The 24,454-nt window shown below is 40.0% G+C and overlaps 1 protein-coding gene across 4 annotated transcripts in view; it reads left to right on the forward strand.

Moving 5' to 3' along the window:
- Window positions 1–24,454, forward strand: part of NKAIN2 (sodium/potassium transporting ATPase interacting 2) — a gene marked incomplete at its 3' end in the record, with an annotated part of 1,265,187 nt that overhangs the window by 916,746 nt on the left and 323,987 nt on the right. For all 4 annotated transcript variants that reach the window (XR_014225095.1, XM_082252276.1, XM_082252277.1 and 1 more), the window contains exon 4: window positions 9,957–10,157. Coding sequence is in view for 3 of the 4 variants with exons in the window: in XM_082252276.1 (XP_082108402.1) it covers window positions 9,957–10,157 (201 nt within the window). The remainder of the gene's footprint in view (window positions 1–9,956; window positions 10,158–24,454) is intronic.

The following is a 24,454-nucleotide window of genomic DNA, read 5'->3' on the forward strand; positions in this document are numbered from 1 at the left end:
GGATTTGAGAAGTGAGATTGTGACGATTGAACAGATATGTAAGCCAACAATCTGACTCATCACTCATGAACATCCCTAAATTTGGCGTGGCAATTATATCAGGCGTTCTTATGTGCATTTTGGCTGGCGTTTTCACAGGCGTTTTGACATGCATTTTTTGGGCAGGCATTGTTATATGAAATCACCTACAAAAGCCCCAAAAACAGACCACAAACACGTACATGTGAACGTAGCCCGTTTGGGGGCGTTTGAGGGGGATTTGTCCAGCTCAAGGATCAGCTCCCAAAACAGGCAAAAAATCCAATCCTATTCAGTTCAATGGCCCCTGTTCCCATGTGAGCATTTTGACGGCATGAGGAAAACACCCAACGCTCACTGAGAAATAGCACAATGATTAGGGAGTCTGCCTTCCTGCTGTAGGTTTGTAAGTTCGAATCCGGAAGGTGCCCTCTGTATGGGCAACACTTGGATATCTCCAATCCTCCAAATGTTGACATCATTAATTTTCTTCATGTTTGAAAAAGGCATGTGTATCAGCAAACTTTTAATCTAAAGACATGAACAAAATACAAAAGATGCCCCATAAAGTCAATATGTAGCAATATTGTGAGCTAAAGCTCTATTTGTTTGTTGGGCATACTTTGTTAATTAGCCAAGTATAAGGGATATATATATATATACCTTCAGTTAAATGTGTAGTAAAATGGTAACACTTGGCCATACCCATATGGAAGAAAAGGTAGTATTTGCAATATATTTCTAAAAACATTCTTTGGAAACACATAAAATATTGTCAAAATTGTGACATTTCCTTGATATGTGTGAAATGCTAATAATCTTTCTTTGAAATATGTTTTACATCTATTTTTTTTCTATCTGACGACCAATTCCCCAATGTAATATTTTGTGGGTTTTTTCAGAGAATGTGGAGGTTCTATATAAACACTGTAGATTTGACTGCTATGATTTCGGAGTTAGCAGGAAAGGTGTATGGAATGTGATGGTGTTTACTAAAGGATCCCTTGTTGGAAGTGTGCATGTTTTTCCAATTCCGCCGGTTTTTGCCATTTTCTATGGGCGAGACAGCGGATTTGCAAGCGGTATTCAAAAAAAAATTGACCCAAAATCGCGCTGGCGAAATTTTTTGAGCCAATTTGGCGTTGCGCATGCGCACATTCGCGAGTTCGCAGCTCGCGGCTGGAGGAGCTGTTTAACCTTTCCACACTTTCGCAGATATCTCTCTTTCTAAGTCAGTTTTTGAGATTTTTTAAACGCAAGTCATCTCCAAATTGACTTCCACACCTTCCACAGTGATTTGGGATTTTTGGGGGTACAGGGGAAAATTTGGCTAAACTTTAGTCGAGCTTTTAGCTGGCGTGGTTTTAAGTCGCGCTCTGACCATATTGCATCTTAATGAATCTCACACTAGGCGCTATTTTCCGCCCGCCGTTCTTTGAATGCCAATTTCAGACTTAAATAATCGCCGCTTCGCAAAATCACGCCGAAACGCCAATTCGCCGTACTATGAATCAGGCCCTGTATGTCAAGTCTATTTCACCATTAACAGGTATACTGTAGGTGTGGAAATCACTGTACATCATAAATCCATATTCTTCTTGATTCATGATTCACATCCACACTAGGTCTTAAAAGAAGAAGTTATTTAAAAAAAAAAAATTCTTGGTAATACACTTTATGCTGTGAATTTACTGCATTTCTTAAATATATATTCCTCGTCTGTTTCACTCCATTTTAATACAATACTTGCACACATTCCCAACAATGACCTGACCTACATTTCAGAAGCAGGCTTTGCATTCCTTCAGGCTTAGATAACTATAGCAGGTTCACTAGGGCCCATGTTCTCTTCACAAAAGGTGAAAAGCAACTTTTATCAAACCTTGAATGCTGCCATCCAACATTTCTATAACTAGAAGAAAACTGTTGTAAAACAAGGATGACCTAGTTCTGTCTAATTCTTCCCACAGTGGTTGCTGCTTTCGTTTTAATTGCTTAAATCAGTTCAAGGCTTTATCATATTAGATCTTTTCATAATAAGTTGTTGGCAAATTGTATGAGAAATAGAAATATTTTTAAAATGTCATTTGTGTATAGTTTACTTTTTTATTATCTCTACAGTATCCAAAAATGATTTCTGAGTTAAGCTAAAGGTAATTAGATCCTTTGGGTAACTATTGAAAATTTGTTTTCTTCTCTACCACCAAGAAATATAGGATTTTTAAAGTGGTTTTAAAGCTTAGCCTTTTTTATCTTAAACACAGCTAAAGGGTAAACCAAGTATCCATCCATGATTATTTATAAAAAAATATTTAGCAGCATCATTTGCGTTTTTAGCAGCATCTTCAGCAATTCTCTGATTCATTCAGAACAACTTCCTGCCAAGGAAGTTTGCTCCCAGCTATCAAGTGATGAGTCTTCAGGACTACCTGCCTCATCATGCATTGTGCTACCATGAATACCTCCCATGTCACTTCTACACTAGCTGACACAAGGACGCGCAGGATCCCCATCAGCTAAAGAAAGAAGCTTTCTGTGGCTTCACCCAAGCACACCTATTCACCCTACCAGCCACACCCATACCCTGATACCAGGACTCTTGTTTTAGAACACCTATATGTAATCCTAAATCCTGGGGCCCATGGAATCAGAGCTGCATAGGTGGAGCAGAGAGGAAGAGTCCGGCAGAAGTAGGCGGAACCTAAATAAAGTAGAAAATCATATACAAAGGATTACCCCAGCATGATACTCACCTTCCCCTGCGATCCCCCGCTGTCCTCCCCATCCTTCCTGTAGCCTTCCTCCCGATGTCCTCTCGCTCTGTGCTCAGCCGATGCCGGCACCTTCTTCCGGTTGTCTTCCCTGCGAACGCCGCGTCGCAGGGGGGTGGAACCGGCGGGAGATTAATCTTACATCTGTTAGAATTTCAACTTTGTATCATGCCATTTCACCTAGAGGCTTTTCCAGTGCCGTGCCTGTACTTTTTGCGGTACTTTGTGCCTGGTAAATTGATAACATCCATGGCATCCAAAAAGCGTTCTTTTAGCTTAAAAATGCTTTTCGACGAACTAGAAAACAGGGACGGGGTATCGTAAATTTTTTGAAGAACTTAGCGATAGCGATTCCTGGGAAAATTCATCATCAGGTACTAAAAGTGACAACAGGGATGATTCTACGACTGAGCTCAGCGATGTGCGGACTTGGTGCTCAATTGACTACGATACAGATCAGGCAGCGCCCCCAAGTACAGATTCTCCCTCATAATGAAATATCTTCACTTCAAAAACAATGAAGAATTTGATAAAATGTATTATTATTACATTATAATTTATGATTTCGTGTTTCAAACTTTATCATACCCAGGATGTCTACTAGACTCTTGTTTGGACAGATTTAAGTGAGTTATTCCTAAGAATTACGGGCCTAAAATATAAAGCATATTTTCATGCAAAACAATGTACAGCTTTTAGCACAGAAATTCTGACATAATCACACCGCCAGGGAGGTTAATGTAGTGAGATTATCACAAGGAAAATTCTCCTGGTCACCCATTGTCTGAAAAGCAATAAATTGTTCTGGTGGCAGCCAATAACAGTAGGTGAGGTTGCTGACTGTGATATTTATGATATTGATAGCAAGCAACCAGAAAAAAAAAAATAAACATCCAAATAATATGCGTTTATCAGAACAAAAAAAAAAGGTTTCAATTTTTTTTTTTCCCACCGAAAACCAACATACTGCTTTTATCAAATGTGTTACATGATATGATCAAATATTTGATTTTATCAAATGTGTTACATGATCCAATCAAAACTACATAATCTATATAAGCAAAAAGAAATGTCATTTGATTTACTGTTAATTGCTGATGTCTCTAGCTAAGATTTCAGCACTAGTATCACCAAGAGAAAGCTAGTAGGTAATTCAACACAATGATACATGCCCAAAGTAGAAAAATCATTATTGGTAGGGAATGGCCCCTGGCCTACTGGGGATAAAGTCATAGTATAACAATTTTTAAATGTACTATGCTTCACTTGTGTCAAGAAACTCTGAAAATCCCCAAGATTTCTCTATATACTGTATATACTGTATCTCCAAAAGATAACATACAGTACATGCAAAAATAAAAGAAAAACACTGGATAGTACAGATAAAACTACTTTATACAATGCAATAAATGCACTTACAAAAAAGTGGCTTGATCAGGGTATATTGCCAAGCAAATCTTCCAAGGGAACACCAGGTCACGACTAGGAAAAAAGCCAGGGGGACATTTCTGCTGTGAATTGTCAAGGAGAGCCTGAGTAAAGTAAACTATTAAAATTTTCCAAGTTGTTGCAAAGAAAGGGGACTATGACTGCAACTTTGGTAACCAAGTACCTCCATTATAACATGTTTCAGGGCCATACCCCTATATCAGAATTATTCTGTGACTGATAGTAACTATTTACTTGGACTTTTCTGGATTGGGTGAGAGAAGATTGAACTAATAGCATTTCTTTATACATTTTGTAGCAAAAATTCATTTCAATTGTATTGTGCTTTATCATGGTCTTATCTACAAGAGTTGTTTCAAGGATCTGTTCAATTATATGCTTATGATTGGACAGCACCCAGATACTGTATATAAAATACTTGAAAGATATAATTCAAATATTTACATACATGTCTTTAATCACAGAACTACAGTAAAAATGTACATAGCAGTATAATATATCAGCATGGGCTAGTGTTTGAGGAGAGAAGGACTCATATCTAATAGATAAAGGTTTTTTTTTTTTTTTTTTGGGTGTGAAACATGTGTCAGGTAGTTTTGTTCCCAAACTTCTTTTAACAGAAGGAGTAAAATTAGGACAGAAATGAGAGAAACAATGCTAAGGGAATGTTAAGTAATGTCCAGCCAAAACCTAATGTAGCCCTAGATAACAGTAAAAACCAACAGAGGGCTATAATCCTTTCCAACTAAAATTAAAAACACTTTTGGCTGTACATACACTTTAACTTTTTTTTATTTTTTTAAGAAGAATGAGGTGGGGTATAACCATTGTTTCAATTTAGGACTTTTTATTAAAGGAGTAAAAATCACAAAAACAAAAATGTAATATTTTAAATATTGCAACTTATTGATCCTTCAATGCAGTGGCTGCATTTGTTTGTTTTTTGGTTTTTCCCTTTATTTTAACCTGGTGTTCCGCTAGTAACACACCACTTACTGTATTAGGATGGTTCCACTCCATTGGAGGAGCAACAAGGCCATCCATTTAGTGTTAAAAGTGCTAGATTAATGTTAGATACACTTTTGCATTTAGGTGGACTTGACAAACAACTTAAAGCTAGGCTTCAGGTAACACTTTTTTAAGCATTTACATCAAAAGGTTTATGTTTTCCTTTCAGAAGAAACATTTTCCATAAGCTAATAAAAGACAACTATGGCGAGAACCCCTGTCAGTGTCAAATGGTTTGTCTTAACCCACAAACTGCCTTTTTTGCCAGACAGCTTAGTCTGTTAAAGCAATAGCTGAATCAAGAAGTAAAAATAAAGGGAAAAAAAAACTAAAAAGGGAAACGACTGCAGCCAACACATCTAAGAATTGGTAAGCTGCAATATTTTGCATTTTTGCTTTTGGTTTTAATACAATTTTAAATGTCAGAAACAAAAACTGTTTGTCTGCCATGGCAGACAATTATAAGCATCAAGAGACAACTACTATTTCAGCATTAGGCAGAACAAACAGAAGAAACACATTCTCTCTAATGCCCCGTACACACGTGCAGAATATCTGCAGACTTTTGTCTGCAGACTTACCAAAACCATATAATATGAGGTCAAACCTAAACACTTTCAATTTGTATGCAATCCGGCAGGCCTTTGCACTACATAGAAAAGGTAAGTCTGCAGACAAAAGTCTGCAGATAATCTGCACGTGTGTACGGGGCATTAGGCTCCATGAATACTGGCTTAAAAATCGCTGCTTCTACAGGTGTTTTGTGTTTCGTGGTGTAGAAGCAGCTCAATGCTATCCTATGTGTTCATGCACATTAGGATGATTAGAGGAATATTTTGAGCTCAGTGATTAGAGTCAGAAAAAAACCCTTCTGGTTTGCATTTCTGATTGGAGCTTTCTGGCAGAAAAAAAAAAAATATGCTAAACTCGCCTAAACTGTGTACACAAATTACATATTTTTTTAAGCCCAGTGTGCATGGATACTGTCACTGAAAAAATAAGGTTACATTTAGACTTGGCTCAACAAAAAGTTAGCATAAATAAATAATTAAGAGTCATAGATAATGACCCACATACTGTAAATCATATTAACAATTGGGGATACATTGATCCATTGGACCTTGCTTTTTTTGAAGATCAAATATCGTATTGATTCGGGAGAAGGTGCTGGTATTATTGTTAGGTCCTGTGTTGTAAGTCTCTGGGCCTGTGTTGATGAGCAAATGTAGCATGATTACAGAAGCATTCCACTTGCATTTGAGATCAATTTGAGTTCTGAAATTATTCACAATTCATTGAGAGTTGCATTTAATTTGCAGTTGAACTCCTTCACACCTACAGTTAACCTACTTATGATATGCAACAGCATATTTCTGTAGACCTTTATAACATCTTCAGAGCTAGAATAGCACTTAGAGATGAAACTGGATTAAATTAAAAATACATATGAGATTAGTATATAAGAAGTACACTGTCCTATTTCTTGTGAAACTATGCACTACTAGTTCTATAAATGTATTGCTCTAAGATCTACCCAAAAATAATATAAAAATAACACAAAAGAGCAATGATGTGAGGTGTCCTGAGGCCAGCAGGTGGTGCTGTGGAGCAGAGAAGAGCACGGGATCAGAGGCTGACAGGGCGTGCATGTGTGAGGAGCGCGTGTGTGACCTCGTGAGTGTGTGAGTAACCCCCCCCCAGAAGAGCGGCTGCGAGCGGTGCAAGAACCCCCCCCCCCAGAAGAAAGAGCGGATGGCGTGCAAGCGGCGAGCGGGTCGGTAACCCCACCCTCCCTTTGCAGGCGGGGAGCGGTGCGGTAAACCCCCCCTTGCAGTGGGCAGTGAGCGGTGCGGTAACCCCCCTCCCTTGCAGGAGCGGGCTGTGCGAGTAACCCCCCCCCCCCCCCAGACAGAGAGGGAGCAAAGGGGACGAACAATACAAAGGGGGAGGCTGACCGGGAAGTGACAGAGGAGGGAGGCGGGTGTAGAGTGGAAGACTGACCATCTGTGGGAGGAATCGCCATCAGGAACTGCAAGTGTCAAGCTTAAAGGGACACACACTTGGTAATTAAGACTGGTGTCTGAGATTGAACACTGACTGAGGGTGTAAAGTAGTACCTGAGTATCTGTGAGTACCTATTACTACCTGAGTGTCTGTGAGTACCTATTACTACCTGAGTGTCTGTGAGTACCTATTACTACCTGAGTATCTGTGAGTACCAATTACTACCTGAGTATATATTGGTACCTGAGTGCCTGGGAGTAACTGAGTGTCTGGGAGTACCTGTGAGTACCTGATTGTCTGGGAGTACCTGTGAGTACCTGATTGTTTGGGAGTACCTGTGAGTGTCTGTGAGTACCTGGGAGTACCTGTAAGTGTCTGGGAGTACTTGTGAGTACCTGAGTGTCTGGGAGTACCTGTGAGTACCTGAGTGTCTGGGGGTGTCAGTGAGTGTCGTGGCGTACCAGAGGGTAAGAAAGTAGAGTTAGGAAGCTAGAAAACAGCCACACAGGACAGACCTAAATTAATGAATCCCCATTAGATTAGATTAGTAGGTACAATGCCCGGCGGGTGTGGAGATGCGATTCGGTGTACATCTTGTGGCATGTATACGTTCCTCGATCATGCGATCGAGGGCAAATACAGCTGCACAAAATGTAAGCACGTTGCTTCCCTGGAAGCTCAGGTCCTGAATCTAGGGAAGCAGCTGGCAACACTGAAACTAATGTCCATACTGAAGGAAAGCTGGGATCGTACCCGACAGGGGCAGGCCGGGGGCCTGCACAGTGGAGGGCGGAGAAACGGAGGTGCAGGCATCAAGAGTCTTTTCTTGTGGATTTACTAGACACACCACTCTGACATTATTATTTACTCTCATTGAATATATGCTGATATACACTTTATGTATCATTGTTTTAGAAATGCGTGGTCTATATGTGTCTTTATCACCCCATACACTCCATGGAATTGCACCTCGATGTCCTGGTCTGCCCCTTGGCTGTTCCCCTTGGCCTGGGTGGCTCTTCCTGCCACAGCCTCGGGATAGACAATTGTCCTGGTGCCCCATTCTCCTCCCAGATGCTGGGTCCATTCTTTGAGCTGATATGCAAGTAATAAGGCCATTTGAAATCCTTCCTCCCCATTTTTTGCTGTGGGGAGTAATGAAACATACCCCTGTACATTTGGGATTTGGGATTGTCTTTCTCTAATAAATTCCTATATTTGTAGATATTCCCAGAGATGCCAAGATATTTTCTTTTCCACATCATAGGTCAATCATGTACCTTTATATGTCTCAACATCATTATAATATGAATTTGGTTTATTACTATATGAAATGTTCCCTATGTCAGCTCTTTTTTTAACATACTGTATGTCTATATTATATTTGGAAATTGATAGAATATACTATAATGTGAGGCTCTAAGTGAGAGGAGCATGTCCTTGAGTGTTGTGTCTGATACTGGCTGACCAGTAGTAGGGAATGCCACAATTGGGTCAACAGTGGGAATCAGTGGAGGTGAGTATGCCTCTGAGCTGACATCTCCTTGCCTTTCTTCTTCACATTGCTGTGGGGGCTCCCTGCAGGGCTTTGATTTGGCTAGGCTATTTTGGGGAGGAAGCTCCTGAGCCAGATGCTGTGCTGTTTCCTTCATTTGGGCAACAAGAAGATTGCGCCGGTGCAGCCGTTAGAGGTCTTGCGGTGGTTTGCGAGTTGCAAGACTGCCGCCATTTTGTTGTAGTCCTCGGGACATTGTCGGGAAGAAACACGATAACATACGGTGCTGCGGTGGCTCTCTCTTCCTTCGGACACTTCCTATATGAGTAGCAGGAACAGGTGCTGGCAGGCTTCTAGGGCTCTTTCTTGTTGTTTTTTCATTCAATTGTAAAAATAAATAGTTTAAAAAAAGAAAAAAATGTATACTCTAACTCTTGTCTATCATATTTTTCTAATCTTCCATAAAAGGGCATTTATCCACAAACATGCTACTTATTTTCAGTAATCTACAGTAAAAACAGTAAACACTTTTAAAAATTTCATGTCTTTCTCTAGCATTTCATGCAAACCCTAAACCCCACTAATTTAAAGTGCTAATAAATGCTCTGTGCCAAGCAGTAGCTGCTATACTCTTCCCTGAAGCATTGCTTCTAAAAATTGTTCTGTTGTTTTGAGATTCATGGATAGGAGATTTGGGATTTACTGCTTGACAGCTCCTGGGATAGGCCTGGGGTTAGGTGAAGCACCATGCGAACACGTAATCCAAAAATAAGTAGAGGCAGGTTTCATAGCACCAAAGTCATCATTCAGAAGTACAAAGTCAGACAAAAAAGTAAAAAAATGGAAGAGTTCATGAGCATATGTGGTGGCAGAGAGACTAAATGTCAGATATATATTTTATATAATTTATGCAAAGCTTCTGTATTTATATAACTTTAAAATACTTAGTCGCTTTTATGAACAGTACATTGTGCATTATTTACGAATAATCTATGAGTTAAGAAAATCTAAAAACATTGGATGCTGTTAATATACAGTATGTGTACTTCATTACTACCTTTTTATTATTTGAAATATTATACTTTTCTTCTATAGGAGTGTATGCCTCTTAAAATACAATTTTACATGTGTATGTTTATCATCTGTTTGCAGTTTAAATACAGATATGTTATATATACGTAAAACATAATAAATTGTTTAATTTATTTTAGGAAAGAGACCTTTTCATGACATTTAATATATCAATGCATCGTTCCTGGTGGATGGAAAATGGTCCAGGATGTATGGTTACCTCAGTAACGCCAGCTCCAGAGTGGGCACCAGAAGATCATCGTTACATTACTATCTCTGAGTGCTTGTTAGAGTACCAGTATATAGAAGTGGCACACAGCTCCCTTCAGATCTTCTTTGCTGTAAGTAAAAACGACTTTGTGCCTTAACACATATTGCGGCTTGTATTGTTATTCTTTGAGCATAAGAGAAAAAGTCTCCAAACAATGAATAAAGAATTCTGTCGAAAGATAAAAAAAAATATGTATTTAGAAATTCTATTGTTTAAATAGCTGTTAACTTGTTTTTATGAACAAAACGAAAAGGCTTGTATTGTTTCATATACAAAACTTTATAAAGTAAATAGAAAATAAATATATTGTGCCAGTTAAACTTCATATTAGATAGGAGCCTTGGCCTGACTGGACTCTGGTGACATGCTTAAGGTAAATTGTGTGATGTCCCCTTAAGACCATCATTTTTTTGTGCCAGGGGACTTTTTGTAGGGGTTGGTACAGGGAAGAACACATGTTTTAACACATGGTAGCTAGTTCTCACTGTTCAGACACTGAAGCCTCAAGCCAGTAAATAATTATTACGGAAAATATATGATGTGACTGTTGGCAACTTTTTTCAGCTGCACTGTTTAACCACTTAAGCCCGGGAAGATTTTACCCCCTTCCTGACCAGGGGGTATTTTGCGATTCGGCACTGCGTGACTTTAACGGACAATTGCGTGGTCGTGTGACGCTGTACCTAAACGAATTTGACATCCTTTTTTTCCCACAAACAGAGCTTTCTTTTAGTGGTATTTGATCACCTGTGCAATTTTTTGATCATGCGCTATAAACAAAAAAAGTGCGTCAATTTTGCAAAAATAACAATATTTTTCACATTTTTTTTATATGAAATTCCCCCCAAAAAAATTGTAAAAATCAAAATTTTTTAACATTTTCAGCCAATTTGTTTTATGCTACATATGTTTGGTAAAAAAAATCGCAAAAAGCGTATTTTGATTGGTTTGCGCAAAAGTTATCGCGTTTACTAACAAAGGGAAAGATTTTTGTCATTTTTGTTGTTTTTTTTCAAAGCGTAATGGCGGCGATCGGGGTTTTTTTTTTTGCGTGACTGCGACATTGGGGCGGACAGATCGGACCCTTGACTGACATTTTTGACACTTTTGGGGTTACCAGTGACATTACTGCAGTAATCAGTGCTATACATATGCACTGTTACTGTAAAATGACACTGGCAGTGAAGGGGTTAACTTTATTTGAGAGGGAGGGGCTGTGTGTGTCCCTAGGGGCATGATTCTAACTGTGATTGGCTGTGGCTTGAGGTGTAGGAACAATGATCAACGGTCCTACATGGTAGAACCGTATGATCACTGTTCCTACACAGGGGAGAATGACAGACGGCTTGTTTACACTAGCCGCCTGCCTTTCTCCCGCTGTCATGGACGATCGTGAGTGAGCGGCGGACATCGGGTCCACTCACAAGCTCACACGCGCGGGGGGGTCCGTGACCGCGCGGGAGCGGGAGCGCGCCTCCGGTGGCGCGCGCTCGCTCCCCAGAGCCTCACAGGCTAGTGACGTACAAGTACGTCACTTTGCCTGTGAGGGGCTGACCGCCGCAGTATATGTACTTGCGGCGGTCGGCAAGTGGTTAATCAGTTTTACATTGAAAAGGCTTTGTAATATTAAAGAAGTTGTAAAGTCTCTTGGTTTTTCACCTTAATGCATTATATGCATTAAAGTGAAAAACCTTTTTGCTTCAGCTGCCCCCCTAAGTCCTCCTTTTTTTCTTACCTGAACCCGATTGCTCCAGCGAAGAGCACGAGCCCAGCAGCTCCAGCTGCTGTCTCGGGTCCTCATTGACTAGATTGATAGCAGCAGGAGTCATTGGCTCCCACTGCTGTCAATCAATTCCTTTGAGATGGGAGCCAGGGATGGGGGGCCTAGTCCGGCTGTCTGTGTCAATGGACGCAGCAGCGGTACTTGTGAGTGCGCCTGAACGGGTGCCCCACTGGAAAGCAGCTCTCCTTGGGAGCACCCGATGAAGAGGAGGAACAAGGAGCGATCCCGGGGCACCCCAGAAGAGGAGGATCAGGACTGCTCTGTGCAAAACTCTTGTGAAGGTAAGTTTAACATGTTTATTTAAAAAAAAGAAAACCGAACCTTTACAATCACTTTAAGGTGGCTCTACTATTGACCTTTTATTATTAAATTTGTAGATCCAATGAAATCCAAAATACATAGATATGAGGATCACTGCTAGATTTCCTAACCCCCACCCCCCGCTAAACAAACGACCTTGTGTTTTTTTTCTACTTCTACCTCATTCGACTAAATAACCTTAGTAGCAAACCAACAAAAGACATCAGAGTCACATGAGGCAAGCTGAACCCGGGGAAGGAAAAATAAAGATAACAACTGCCCACACTGCTATATTATAAACCTAGAACTAACAGGTACTGTAGAAGAGTATTCACTTAGTAGTTTTAGATATGCAGACCTAGAGTGGGTAAGTTGGTTACAATGCTTACTGTTAATTAAACACAACAGGAAATCATACAAATATCTAAGGCTGTATATCAAATAGGCAAATACAGGGGAACGCATGCGCGGCGCGGAGCTGGAAGGTCACTAGTTTCTCGGCTCCGTCGGAGGGGAGAGAGACAGGCAGCTTTCCCGGGGCCAACTCTACATTTTTTGCAGCAAAAGTTATCAGCACCCCCGTGGGAACATCCCGTGCATGCCGTCAGCTAGGAAAAATAATCGGGGACGCAGGAAGGATTTTGAGCTCTTGTCTGACAATTATGGTTTACTACAATCTCAAGTTGAAGACTTGGACAATAGAAATCGTAGGAATAACCTGCGCCTCAGAGGTATTCCAGAATCAGTGACAGAGCTAACCCCTGCAGTGTCCAAACTTTTCAGTGAGCTGCTGCCAGATAAACCTGCTTCTGCTTTCTTGTGTGATAGAGTCCACAGAGCCTTGCGATCTAAGCCTCCCCCTGATAAGCCCCCAAGAGACGTGGTGTTATGTCTTAAAGATTTCCTGGTTAAGGAGGACATCCTGCGTGCTTCCAGGAACACTCCAAACATCATGTTAGAAGGTACTAGGATTCAAATCTTCCCAGATATTTCGCAAGCCACTCTTGAGAAGCATCGCAGAATGAAGGAGGTCACCACCATTTTGCAGACAGCAAGGATTCGTTACAGATGGGGCTTTCCCTTCAAACTCACAGTACCACACAACGGTTCTGTCTATGTGGTCTATAATTTAGCAGAAGGAAAGGAACTGCTCACTAAATTGGGCCTGCTGAATGCAGCCCCCGAAGCCCGACCACAAGCCACTCCGAGACCCTCACCTGTGTGGTCCACTCCAGCAACGAGAAGGGATCAACGCAGATGGCGAAACCCCTTCAGAGACGGTTCCTATTTATCCTACGCATACAAAATAAGCTCTCTTATTCTATTTTTTTGTAATGGAAGTTTTACTCTGCGGTGCTAATGAGGTTCAGTATGGGCCCTCGTCGCAGCAGGGCGGCTTATCACTTGATGGTGGGGTCATGTTGTGTCAGATGTGCCCTTCAATGCTTTAACCTTTTGAATTATATTGCTGACGGTTTGAAATCAATAGATTTTTATGTTTAAGGTTCACACATGCCTCTCTCTCCCCCCCCCCCCGCTGGTTTGTCCCCTATGTGCTATTTCGTGGGTGTCTGTGCCTGTAAGGGGAGCAGTTTGGTGTCTTGCCCCAGGTCCCTAGGGCTCCAGGGCGCCGACCCCTACAAATGGCGTTTGGACTTAATTGTCCTCTGTTTGGTTGTATTTTTGATGGGTTTACTTGCATTGCCCATCTCCCTGAGATATTTTTCATCTCTAAGAGTCTATAGTACTCCTGCTTGTATTGTTTGTTTTTTGGTACTACAAAAAAGTTGTTTTTTGAAAAATAGAAAGTCATCCACTCAGATCGTTATAACTATTTTATCAGTTTTTCGGTCAATTGGCCTGTTTGTGGTCTCTTGTCCGAAGGTTGCAATACCTCTCATTTTTATGATATTTGTACAATGCTGTGATCAGATGGTTGCACACAAGATGTTTCATGCTTTTTTTTTACAGGCACACTTAATGTCTTCCTTAGATCATTGGGTTCAAGCTCAAGTATCATTCCCACTAATCGTCCAGTCTGGTAACTGTCTTCCTTTTAACAAAAATGGGCCTTAAAATAATTTTACACAACGTCCAGGGATTCAATTCCCCAAATAAAAGACACAAAGCTTTTAGACACTACAAGAGACTAGGCGCTGATATTATCCTCTTGCAAGAAACACATTTTGCCACAGACAAACACCCAAAATTTTTTGACAAGTCATTTAGACAATTTCAGTATTCCACTTTTCGGAGTAAAGCAAGAGGAGTTGCTATTTTCATCCATAACAATATTATTTTTGATATCTCATCTACATATTGCGATCCAGAAAGTAGGTTCCTGATCCTCAAGGGTAGTATAGCAGGTAAATTGATTACAGTTGCTTCTCTTTATGCCCCTAACGAAGCTCAGGCCACGTTTTTTAAGCACTTCTTTGAGATCCTTGGCAGATTTGAATCACCTCACATGGTGGTTGGGGGAGACTTCAACCTCTCTGCTCACCCATCACTTGACAGGAGTAGAGTTACGCCCTCCTCCAAGGCTTTTCCTAAAACTCTTACTCGAGTCCTTAGTGACTTTCAGTTAATTGACGCATGGCGAGCTCATAATGTTGGTATTAGGAGTTCACTTTTTATTCTCACCCTCACGACAGCGCGGCTAGACTAGACTATGTGTTCCGCACTCCGGTCTTGATGGCTAACTCTTCGGATGCCAGGATACACATCTGTCCCTGGTCAGATCATAAAATCGTGTCATTCGAAGCATGTGGGGTGGGTATGAAAAACTCAACATTTAATTGGAGACTTAGGGGGAGATTTACTAAAACTGCAGTGTGTAAAACCTTGGACAGCTCTGCATAGAAACCAATCAGCTTACATGTTTTATTGTCAAAGCTTAATTGAACAAGCTGAAGTTAGAAGCTGATTGGCCACAATGCACAGCTGCACTATATTTAGAGTGCTCCAGTTTTAATAAATCTCCCCCTCTATGAATCCCTATTGAACGACTCTACATTTACAGCTCAGATCTCATCCTCTTTGGATGAGTACTTTAACATTAATGAGAATGATGACACTCCCACAACAACAGTTTGGATAGCACACAAAGCGGTGATCAGGGGTAAGATTATCGCCCTAGCCTCAGCTAAAAATAAAGCCAGACTAACTGATATAAAATCCCTTACTAAAGATTTAGATAGACTATATAATTTGCATAATCATGCTCCCTCCTCAGACCTGATGGAACAGATCTCCGCCAAAAGGCGCGCCCTGGATGAAATTCTGTCTAATGACACAGAAAAGGCTCTTAGGTGGTCCAAGGCCAAATGTATGCTTAATAGTAATGCCATGTCCACAATGTTTGCCCAAAAACTTACACACGATTCAAAGCCCACCCATGTTTATAAACTTAGAAGACCTGATGGAAAAAACGGTTTCTCACCCCAAGGAGGTACTGGAGGTTTTTACTAATTTCTATAAGGATCTCCTATCAGTGTCCTCTGATGTATCTTTGGCTGAGTTTGACTCTTGGATTGGGAAATTACAGATCCCCTCCCTCTCAGTTTCCCAGAGGGAAGAGTTGGAGGCACCGTGTATGGATGATGAGATCTAGGACTTGATAAAATCCTTGAAGTCATCCACAGCCCCGGGTCCAGACGGTTTCTCCTCCTCCTACTACAAAAGCTTTGCCTCAATTCTGACCCCTAAATTAACCAAATTATTTAACCATGTCTTACAGGGCGGTAGCTTTCCGGAGGAGATGCTGTATGCAAATATGTCCCTCATCCCTAAACCCGATAAAGACCATTCTCTCCCACACAACTTTAGGCCTATCTCGTTTATGAATAATGACCTGAAACTGTTTGGTCGCTTACTTGCCAATAGATTAGCTAAACACATCTGCCAATTGATTAAACCAGATCAAACCTACAGATAATATTAGGTTAGTCTCTAATATAATTCAGGACGCCAACATCAGCAAATCTCCCACTTGCCTAGTCAGTCTGGATATCCATAAGGTGTTTGATAGCGTCAGCTGGGCTTATTTGGATCATCTGCTTCTGAGATATGGTCTGGGCGATGGATTCATCCACGGCTTCAGGGCCCTGTATGAATCCCCACAGACGAGGGTCCGCCTTCCAGGATGCAACTCAGACTTCTTTCACCTGAAACGGGGTACTAGACAGGGATGCCCCCTTTCCCCTCTTCTGTTTGCCTTGGCAATTGAACCTCTAGCAACCTCCATCAGAAACAATGCTAAGATTAGCGGCTATCGTAAAGAGGGGAAGGAGTTCAAACTCAGCCTTTATGCGGATGATGTTCTTCTTTTTTTATCCCACCCCCATATATCCCTACCTCAACTATTAGTGGAGTTGCAACAATTTAGCTCTATCTCAGGTCTGGGGGTCAATCTCTCTAAATGTTCTCTCATGCCGATCAACCTACCAAATTGGATGCAGGTCTCCATTAGAGAGCGTTTCTCATTTACATGGTGTTCGAGATCATTTAAATATTTGGGAGTGCATATCACCCCTCACTATGATTGCCTATTTTTGCTAAATTTCCCTAATATGTTTAAAAAACTAAAATTATTGTTAAAAACTTGGTCTACATACCATATCTCACTCTTGGGTAGAGTTTTAGCAGCGAAGATGATTATACTCCCCAAGTTGTTATTTCTTTTCTGTGCCCTCCCCATCAATGTCCCAAAAACACATATTATATCTTTTCAAAGAGATATATCGAAGTTTGTTTGGTGTGGGAAAAAATCCAGATATAATAAACATGTTTTGCATGCCCCTCAGTCTCTTGGCGGTCTGGGTCTCCCAGACTTTTGGCTTTATTACCTCTCTGCTAAATTTCAGCAGCTAGCTCAATGGAGTTCCAAGGATGATGATATCCCTTGGCTAGGTTTTGAACGAGCCACGGTTGCCCCATGCTCTCTGCAATCCGCGACCGCCTGGATACAATACATTTCCCAATAAAATTATCAATCATTTACTTCAACTTTGGTCCAGATTGAAATCCCCTCTTGAAATGATATCCCGGGTCTCTCCTCTGACTTCCTTCATGAATCATATTGACTCTCCCTTTTTCCCACTAGTTGAAACAGACTTGGAGCCATGGATCTCTAGAGACTTGGTTTCTCTTAAAACCATTTCAGTCTGCAACACACTCTGTACCTTTGATCAACTTATCCAATTGCACAAGATCCCCAGATCAGAGTTGGGCCATTATTTAATCATAAAGGAGTTTTATCGGTCACAGGGCTCCATATCACTGAACCCACCATTCACTATATTTGAAAACATTTGCTCCTCTTCCCCCAGAGGAAAGGGTATTGTATCCACATTATATTCCCATCTGGTTGGCGTCTCTCTTCCAGAGAAGCAGGGTTATATGATTAAATGGGAAAAGGACCTGAACTGTACTTTTTCAACTCTAGAATGGAATAATATGTTAAGTAATCTACGCAAATGTTCGCGTTCTAGTGCATGCAGGGAATCTCCCCTTAAACTCTTTACTAGATGGTATCTAACCCCTTCCCTAATACACTCTTTTTATGACTCAGTTTCACCCTCTTGTTTCAGAGGATGTTCAGAGGAGGGTACTCTGCTTCATCTCTTTTGGAACTGCAATTATTTGCGGCCCATCTGGGATCAGGCTCAAAAACTTGTATCGAAAATAGCTGGTGCAAGCATTTCCCTCTCCCCAAAAATGTGTCTACTCTTTATGAAAGCTCCTGGTGTCCCATGCCAGACAGGGAGACTGATCCATACATTGATGTGCTCCATTCACTGGATGATAGCCCTTAACTGGAGATCGGACACTCTGGTGTGGTCTCAGGTACTCTCCCGTATGGAAAGCATTAAGCTATCAGAAAAAGTTTTTCATTCTGTACAAAACTCGATGCCAGTATTTCAGGCCAAATGGGCTAATTGGGATCCTAACGGTTGATATGATTATAGCCTAGGTTATGGGCACTATGATCCTGAAATTGAGCCATACACCATCCCTTATCCTCTCCTGTTCTATTATATTTTGGCTTATCAGATTTGTTATTGCTCTTAGGCCAACCTCGTTATGTAATACCTTTCTTATATGGTTGTAACTACTGTATATCTCTGTTTTGATATATGATGAAAATGATCTGTAATGTTTTATATGACTTTCTAATAAAAATCTTTTGAAAACAAATAGGCAAATACATGGGTAATAGGATAAAGGAGCTCTAAACCTCAAAATGTACAAACTGTGATTATTTTCCCAAATGTGATTTCCTGTGAAAATTGTCTCTACACATCTGTGACCTAATTCAGGTAGAGAGTTGTAGTGGCATGGAGTAGCATATGCTGAAAGTAGTCAGTTTAGTTCAATAAACATGAAAAACACTCTCCATTCTATTGTTTACAGTATGTATAGTTGAAAAATAGTTGTACATATAAAGCAGTCTACATTCTTCTCCAATAGCATAGTCTAGTGGTAGTTTTTACTAAATTAAGCACATGGCACACAGGGGTTGATTTACTAAAACTGAAGAGCTTGTGCAAGAAAGCTTTGACAAGAAAACGTGGAAGCTCATTTGTTTCTATGCACACCTGCACCAGATTTTGCACTCCCCAGTTTTAGTAAATCAACCCTACAGTGCAGAGATTTACAAAAAAAATGCTATCATTCGATTGCCTGAAGTTTAAATACATCCCTGCTAAAAGGACTTCCTATCTACAGATTGGACATCTACACTATATTGTCAAAAGTATTGGGACACCTGCCTTTACACGTACATCAACTTTAATGGCATCCCAGTCTTAGTCCGCAGGGTTCAAAATTGAGTTGGTCCACCCTTTGCAGCTATAACAGCTTCAACTCTTCTGGGAAGGCTGTCTACAAGGTTTAGGAGTGTGTCTATGGGAAAGTTTGACCATTCTTCCAGAAGCGCATTTGTGAGGTCAGACACTGATGTTGGAGAGAAGGCCTGGATCGCAGTCTCCACTCTAAGTCATCCCAAAGGTGTTCTATTGGGTTGAAGTCAGGACTCAGACATTCCAAGATATTTTGGGGATGCCTCCCCTCCTGTTCCAACATGACTGGGCACTAGTACACAAACAAGGTCCATAAAAACATGGTTGAGCGAGTTTGGGGTGGAGGAACTTGACTAGCCAGCACAGCGTCCTGACCTCAACCCAATAGAACACCTTTGGGATGAATTAGAATGCAGACTGCGAGCCCAGCCTTCTCTTCAACATCAGTGCCTGAACTCACAAATGCGCTTCTGGAAGAACAGTTAAACATTTCCATAGACACGCTCCTAAACCTTGTGGACAGCCTTCCCAGAAGAGTTAAAGCTGTTAAAGCTGCAAAGGATGAGCCAACTCAATATTAAACCCTAAGACTGGGATGCCATTAATGTCCATGTAAAGGCAGGTGTCCCAATACTTTTGACAATATAGTGTAGGTATGTGATCAACGTAATTAGGATTGTTGACCCAAGGACTATTCAAATTTCTTAGAGGATTAGGAAATATTTTTTTTCCTTATTGTAGCAGCTGCACCATGTTTTCTAGGAGTATTTTGCCTTTATCTGGGTTTAGGGTTTTGTGATTGCAAGCTTTAAATGTATTTATTTATTGGTTTAACTTGACGGCCTTTTTTTCAACCTGACTATGCAACTACATAATCAACCACAGTCAGTAGTGTTAGCTGTGCGTCAGTGTAATGTTTTTGCCATGTTCCAATTGTTATATTTTTACACTGTCAAACTATAAGTGAGTTTAAACATATTTTCTTTCACAATATTGTTGTATTGAGAGCAAAACTACATTTATGATTTTCAGACATGCTTTACACAGTACATGGTTTGGAAATTGCCTACAGCAGACTGCTAAATCCCCCAGATGGATTTCTAGGTAGAAAATATTAGCACATCATAGGCTAAGCAGCTGTATGCTTGGACATATTGAGACATAAAAAGTGCTGATTGGCTTAGCTCATAAGAATTTTTTTTTATATGTTTAATAACCAGTTATAAAGATTTTCAATTTCCGATTGCAGTCAATTGTTACACAGTAATTTAGAGTAACTAAAATTGCCCATGTGACATAGTTCTAAATAGCCACTTACGTAATTATACCATTTTTGCTTCTGGCCCCAATAAATATACTCTATTTTGGAATGGTTTATTTGCTGTTTTTGCATATTGTTAGAAAAACATTTTCCACAATGCTCTTCTTGGATTTTGCACACAGTAACAAGCTATTTAAAGCTGTGCTAAGCACATGAAACACATTTTCATTCAGATAATGAAGTACTTCATTAATCTGATAATTACAATGTAAAGCTTTTGTAATGAGCATGCACCAGGTTGATAATGACCCTGCCAACATTGCGTAACCCCAGTTCTTGTTTTTGGCTTGTTCATGTAACTCTGCTACGGTCATTATACTGTTGGTACATGCCTTTAACTGAGAGTTTAATTAGCAAAGAAAATACCTATTTTAAGGCTTTATTACCATCATCAACTGACTTTCCAGTGTTCTAGCTCAATGATTATTTCCACCAATCTGTAGCAAGTACTAACATCTCGGTGCATGTGGCAAGAGATGCTTTGTAGTCACTTTCCATGGCAATAAACAATAACGCTTTAATGTAGTCATTTGGACTTCTTTCAGCTCAACTATCTGTACACCTCTGCTTCATTGTGTCCTGCCTCCTTCACTAATGATAGCTGCTCTGTGCTTCTTTCTGCACAATAAAAAACAAACATAATGGAAAGATGAAAGCACACAGAACACATTTTGGAATAAGCTAATGGAAATGAGTGATTATTATTTAATACCAATGTAACATTAGTTTGTTGTCACAAGCGACAGCTTTAGGAAAAAAAAAAATGATATGAAAAAAAAACTTACAATAAAACCTAGCAACCTATACTTTTTAACAGCAAGCAGTGTCATCTATACACAAAAAAATGCAGGCCAGTATAACAAACCATATGTATGACACCAGTCCAATTCTGTGTTTTTTATACTTTGCTATTTATATTGAAATGTATTTTAGCTGGCAACTCTATAAAAAATGGCAGACCATGCAACAGCTATGGGCTCCAGCAGCACAGCGGCCCACTACTACCTGGCTACATAGTGCTTCATCATGTCAACAAAGTTTTTGGTAAAATAGTTTGGTTAAAATATGTGTATATGTAATACATGCTGTACATTTATTTCAGATGTGTTATATTAAGCAATCGGTACAATGCGTTTTTTAACATACTTTCTATTTAAAGTTGGATTCCTGTCAGCTTACAAAGAAGGACATACAGTATGTATGCACACCTCCTCCATATATTCAGCATTTAATGCCTTTAAGTCTAAGGAGACGGTAATAGGTAGCAATACCAACCTTGGTTCTGGGCACTCTCCTTAACTCCCATTGATGTATAGGTTACTCGTTGAGATGAGAGTTTTCATTTGCTCAAAATTTTCGCAAAAGAAATTAAAAACAGTGAAAATAAGTATAAAAAGGAAAAACACTGTGAGTAAAAAACAGTTAAATATGCACACCAAAAAAATCTATGAAAACTAATAACAAAGAGCACTAAATTAAATAAACTAAACTTCTTTAACCACTTGCTAACTGCCTTATAACAGTTTTACCACTACAGGGCAGCAGCTGTGCATCGGATCACGTAAATAAACATGATACAGCTTTTCTGGGTAGAGGGCAGGAATGCATGCTGCTCGTGGCTGGCTCCTGCTGTGATTATACACAGCGGGAGCTCAGCGTGTACTGCGGACTCATTGTCTGCCGCCACCCGCTGATCATTCTGCAGAGACACAGAATGGCGGTCTGCTAGGTAAATAAGGCAGATTGCCGTTCTGACAGAAGGAAAGACATGGATCCTGTGTCTCTGCAAAGCAGGGACTAGAATCCATGTCTTCCCCTAGTAAGAGCACTTCCCACACTGTAGTAAAACACAGGCTAAGCACACAGTTAACCCTTTGATCACCCTTGATGTTAACCCCTTCCCAGCCAGTGCCAATAATATAGTGACAGTGCATATTTTTTTTAGCACTAATCACTGTATTAGTGTCACTGGTCCCCAAAAAGTGTCAAAAATGTCAGTTAGTGTCCGATTTTCTGCCACAATATGGCAGTCCTACTATAAGTCACTGATCACCGCCATTACATAAAAAAATATAAATAAATAAAAATGAATAAAAATATCCCATAGTTTAGATGCTATAACTTGTGCGCAAACCAACTATTGTACACGTATCAGGATTTTTTTTTTACCAATACATATAGAAGAATACATATTGACCTAAATTTATTTTGACATTTAATTTTTTTAATATGTTATTGTATATATTTTATAGCAGAAAGTAAAAAATATAGATTTTTTCTTTTATTAAATATCACCAAAGAAAGCTCTATTTGTAGGGAAAAAATGTATAAAGGTGTATACATGTGGCCTTCTGTCTGAAGGGACACTGGGGAAGCTAGGCAAATGCACGTGTGTAGAGATGCTGTGAAAACATAGTTGATGGGTGAAGGTGTGCCTCCTTCCTGTGTCTTACTGGTTTGTCCATCCTACATCTAATGTCAGGATGTGATGAAGCTTTTTACGAAATACAGCCAGGGATAAGGTACAGCCTTGTTCTCAAAATCAAAGAGCTTGTATTTTTCTGCAACTGAGGAACATTAATGATAAATTGGTACATAGGAGAGCTGGATTTTAGAAAAAAAAGTGAACTTAGCCTTTAAGTTAATACGCAGAGTGTAAGGGTCACTGAGTGCAGGCATCCAGTGGGGGCAGGGATGACCAGATCAGTGGGATACACTTCAGGAAACTACTGTAGAATCAGACCAGGTAAGATTAATGTAAAATGTATTATTATTGAAAAAAAAAACCATCCATCGACAGCAAACAAAATACAAGGCAAAAGTGAAAATATACAGTATGTGAACAGTATATGTGCACCAAGTGACAGAAAACCTAACTATGAAACTATCTATTGCTGGGGAGACCCAAAACCATGGGTTGCAGATACCTTTTTGACTGCTGAAGCCAAATAAAAAAGTAAATTTTTTTTATTATACAAGCATGCAGGAGGGCTGTATGCAGAAAGAGCAACACAGTGCATAGTATTGGATTCAAAAGACTAGCTAGCTGGGGCTTTCTAATACAATTTATACGTCCTAAGATGTGTGGGATCTAACTGCACTGAAGTTTCATTCTTGCTTCTGGTGGATTTCATTGAGAGGGTTGTTACTTTCAGAAGTTCCTCCAGAAAACAGTTCTTCAAAAGACAGAGAGTGATCTCCCAAACAGAGGTGTAAATAGCCTTAACATAACACAAGAAATACAGATGTTGCGCTGTAGGAACTCTAAATACAAAATATACACACATTATATCTGCTTAATAAATACTAAAAATGGCTGTTCCATTTTCCATTCTACTATACTACAAAATATACAAGCAAAGGGGAAGCACAGATAAACAGGGCATGACTGGGGCTGGGAACAAGGGGAGCAGAGATTGGGGAATCAGCTGAGATCAGTATTAGGATAATCAGCAAGCAGATATATAGTTAACAGGCAAAACACTGCAGCACTAATGGAAATTAAGGGAGGAGTTATATACTTTCCCAGAAGCCAGCGTTCGGTGGAGCCTAATTACAGGGATCTTCTGGCTGCTGGAAGACAACCTTCAGCTCCCGGAACCACAGTGTTACCAGCAGGTGATTCAGGTCCTGACACAGTTTTTATTTATTTTTTTAAATATTTTAGGAAATGTCACTATAATTATTGAGGGAAATATTGGGGTTTCAGAAACAGACAGGCCAGTTACAATTTTGGATATGTTATGGTCTTTGGTGGTCACAATCAGAATATGTCTAGCAATGTATCTTACATCATGCTACATCTCTAGTAAATGCGCAAAGAAAAAGTTTTCTGTTAAACCCAAAGTATGCAATAACAAAGAAACTGTATTCTGCATTCTGAGTCACTTATTACACAAAGGCAATTTTATGGAAAAAATTTGACATTATTTCTTGTTGTTTTTGGAGTTAGTGTTGAATTCGTTTCTTTCCAGTTTCCATAAAAGAAAACACCTAGGATTCTAGTTGTGGGGTCAAAAGGCAATACATTAATGGTAAGGTCAAATAATGGAGCCCCTACCCTATTGATAAGTCTTTGATTGTCACAAGCTCATATAAAAGACAGAATGATGAGTCAGTTATACTATTGTCCTTGAACAGTTTGCTTGAAGCCTTCAAAA

Source organism: Pelophylax lessonae (assembly GCF_965119305.1).
Source record: "Pelophylax lessonae genome assembly, chromosome: 3".
In the NCBI taxonomy this organism is placed as follows: Eukaryota; Metazoa; Chordata; class Amphibia; order Anura; family Ranidae; genus Pelophylax; species Pelophylax lessonae.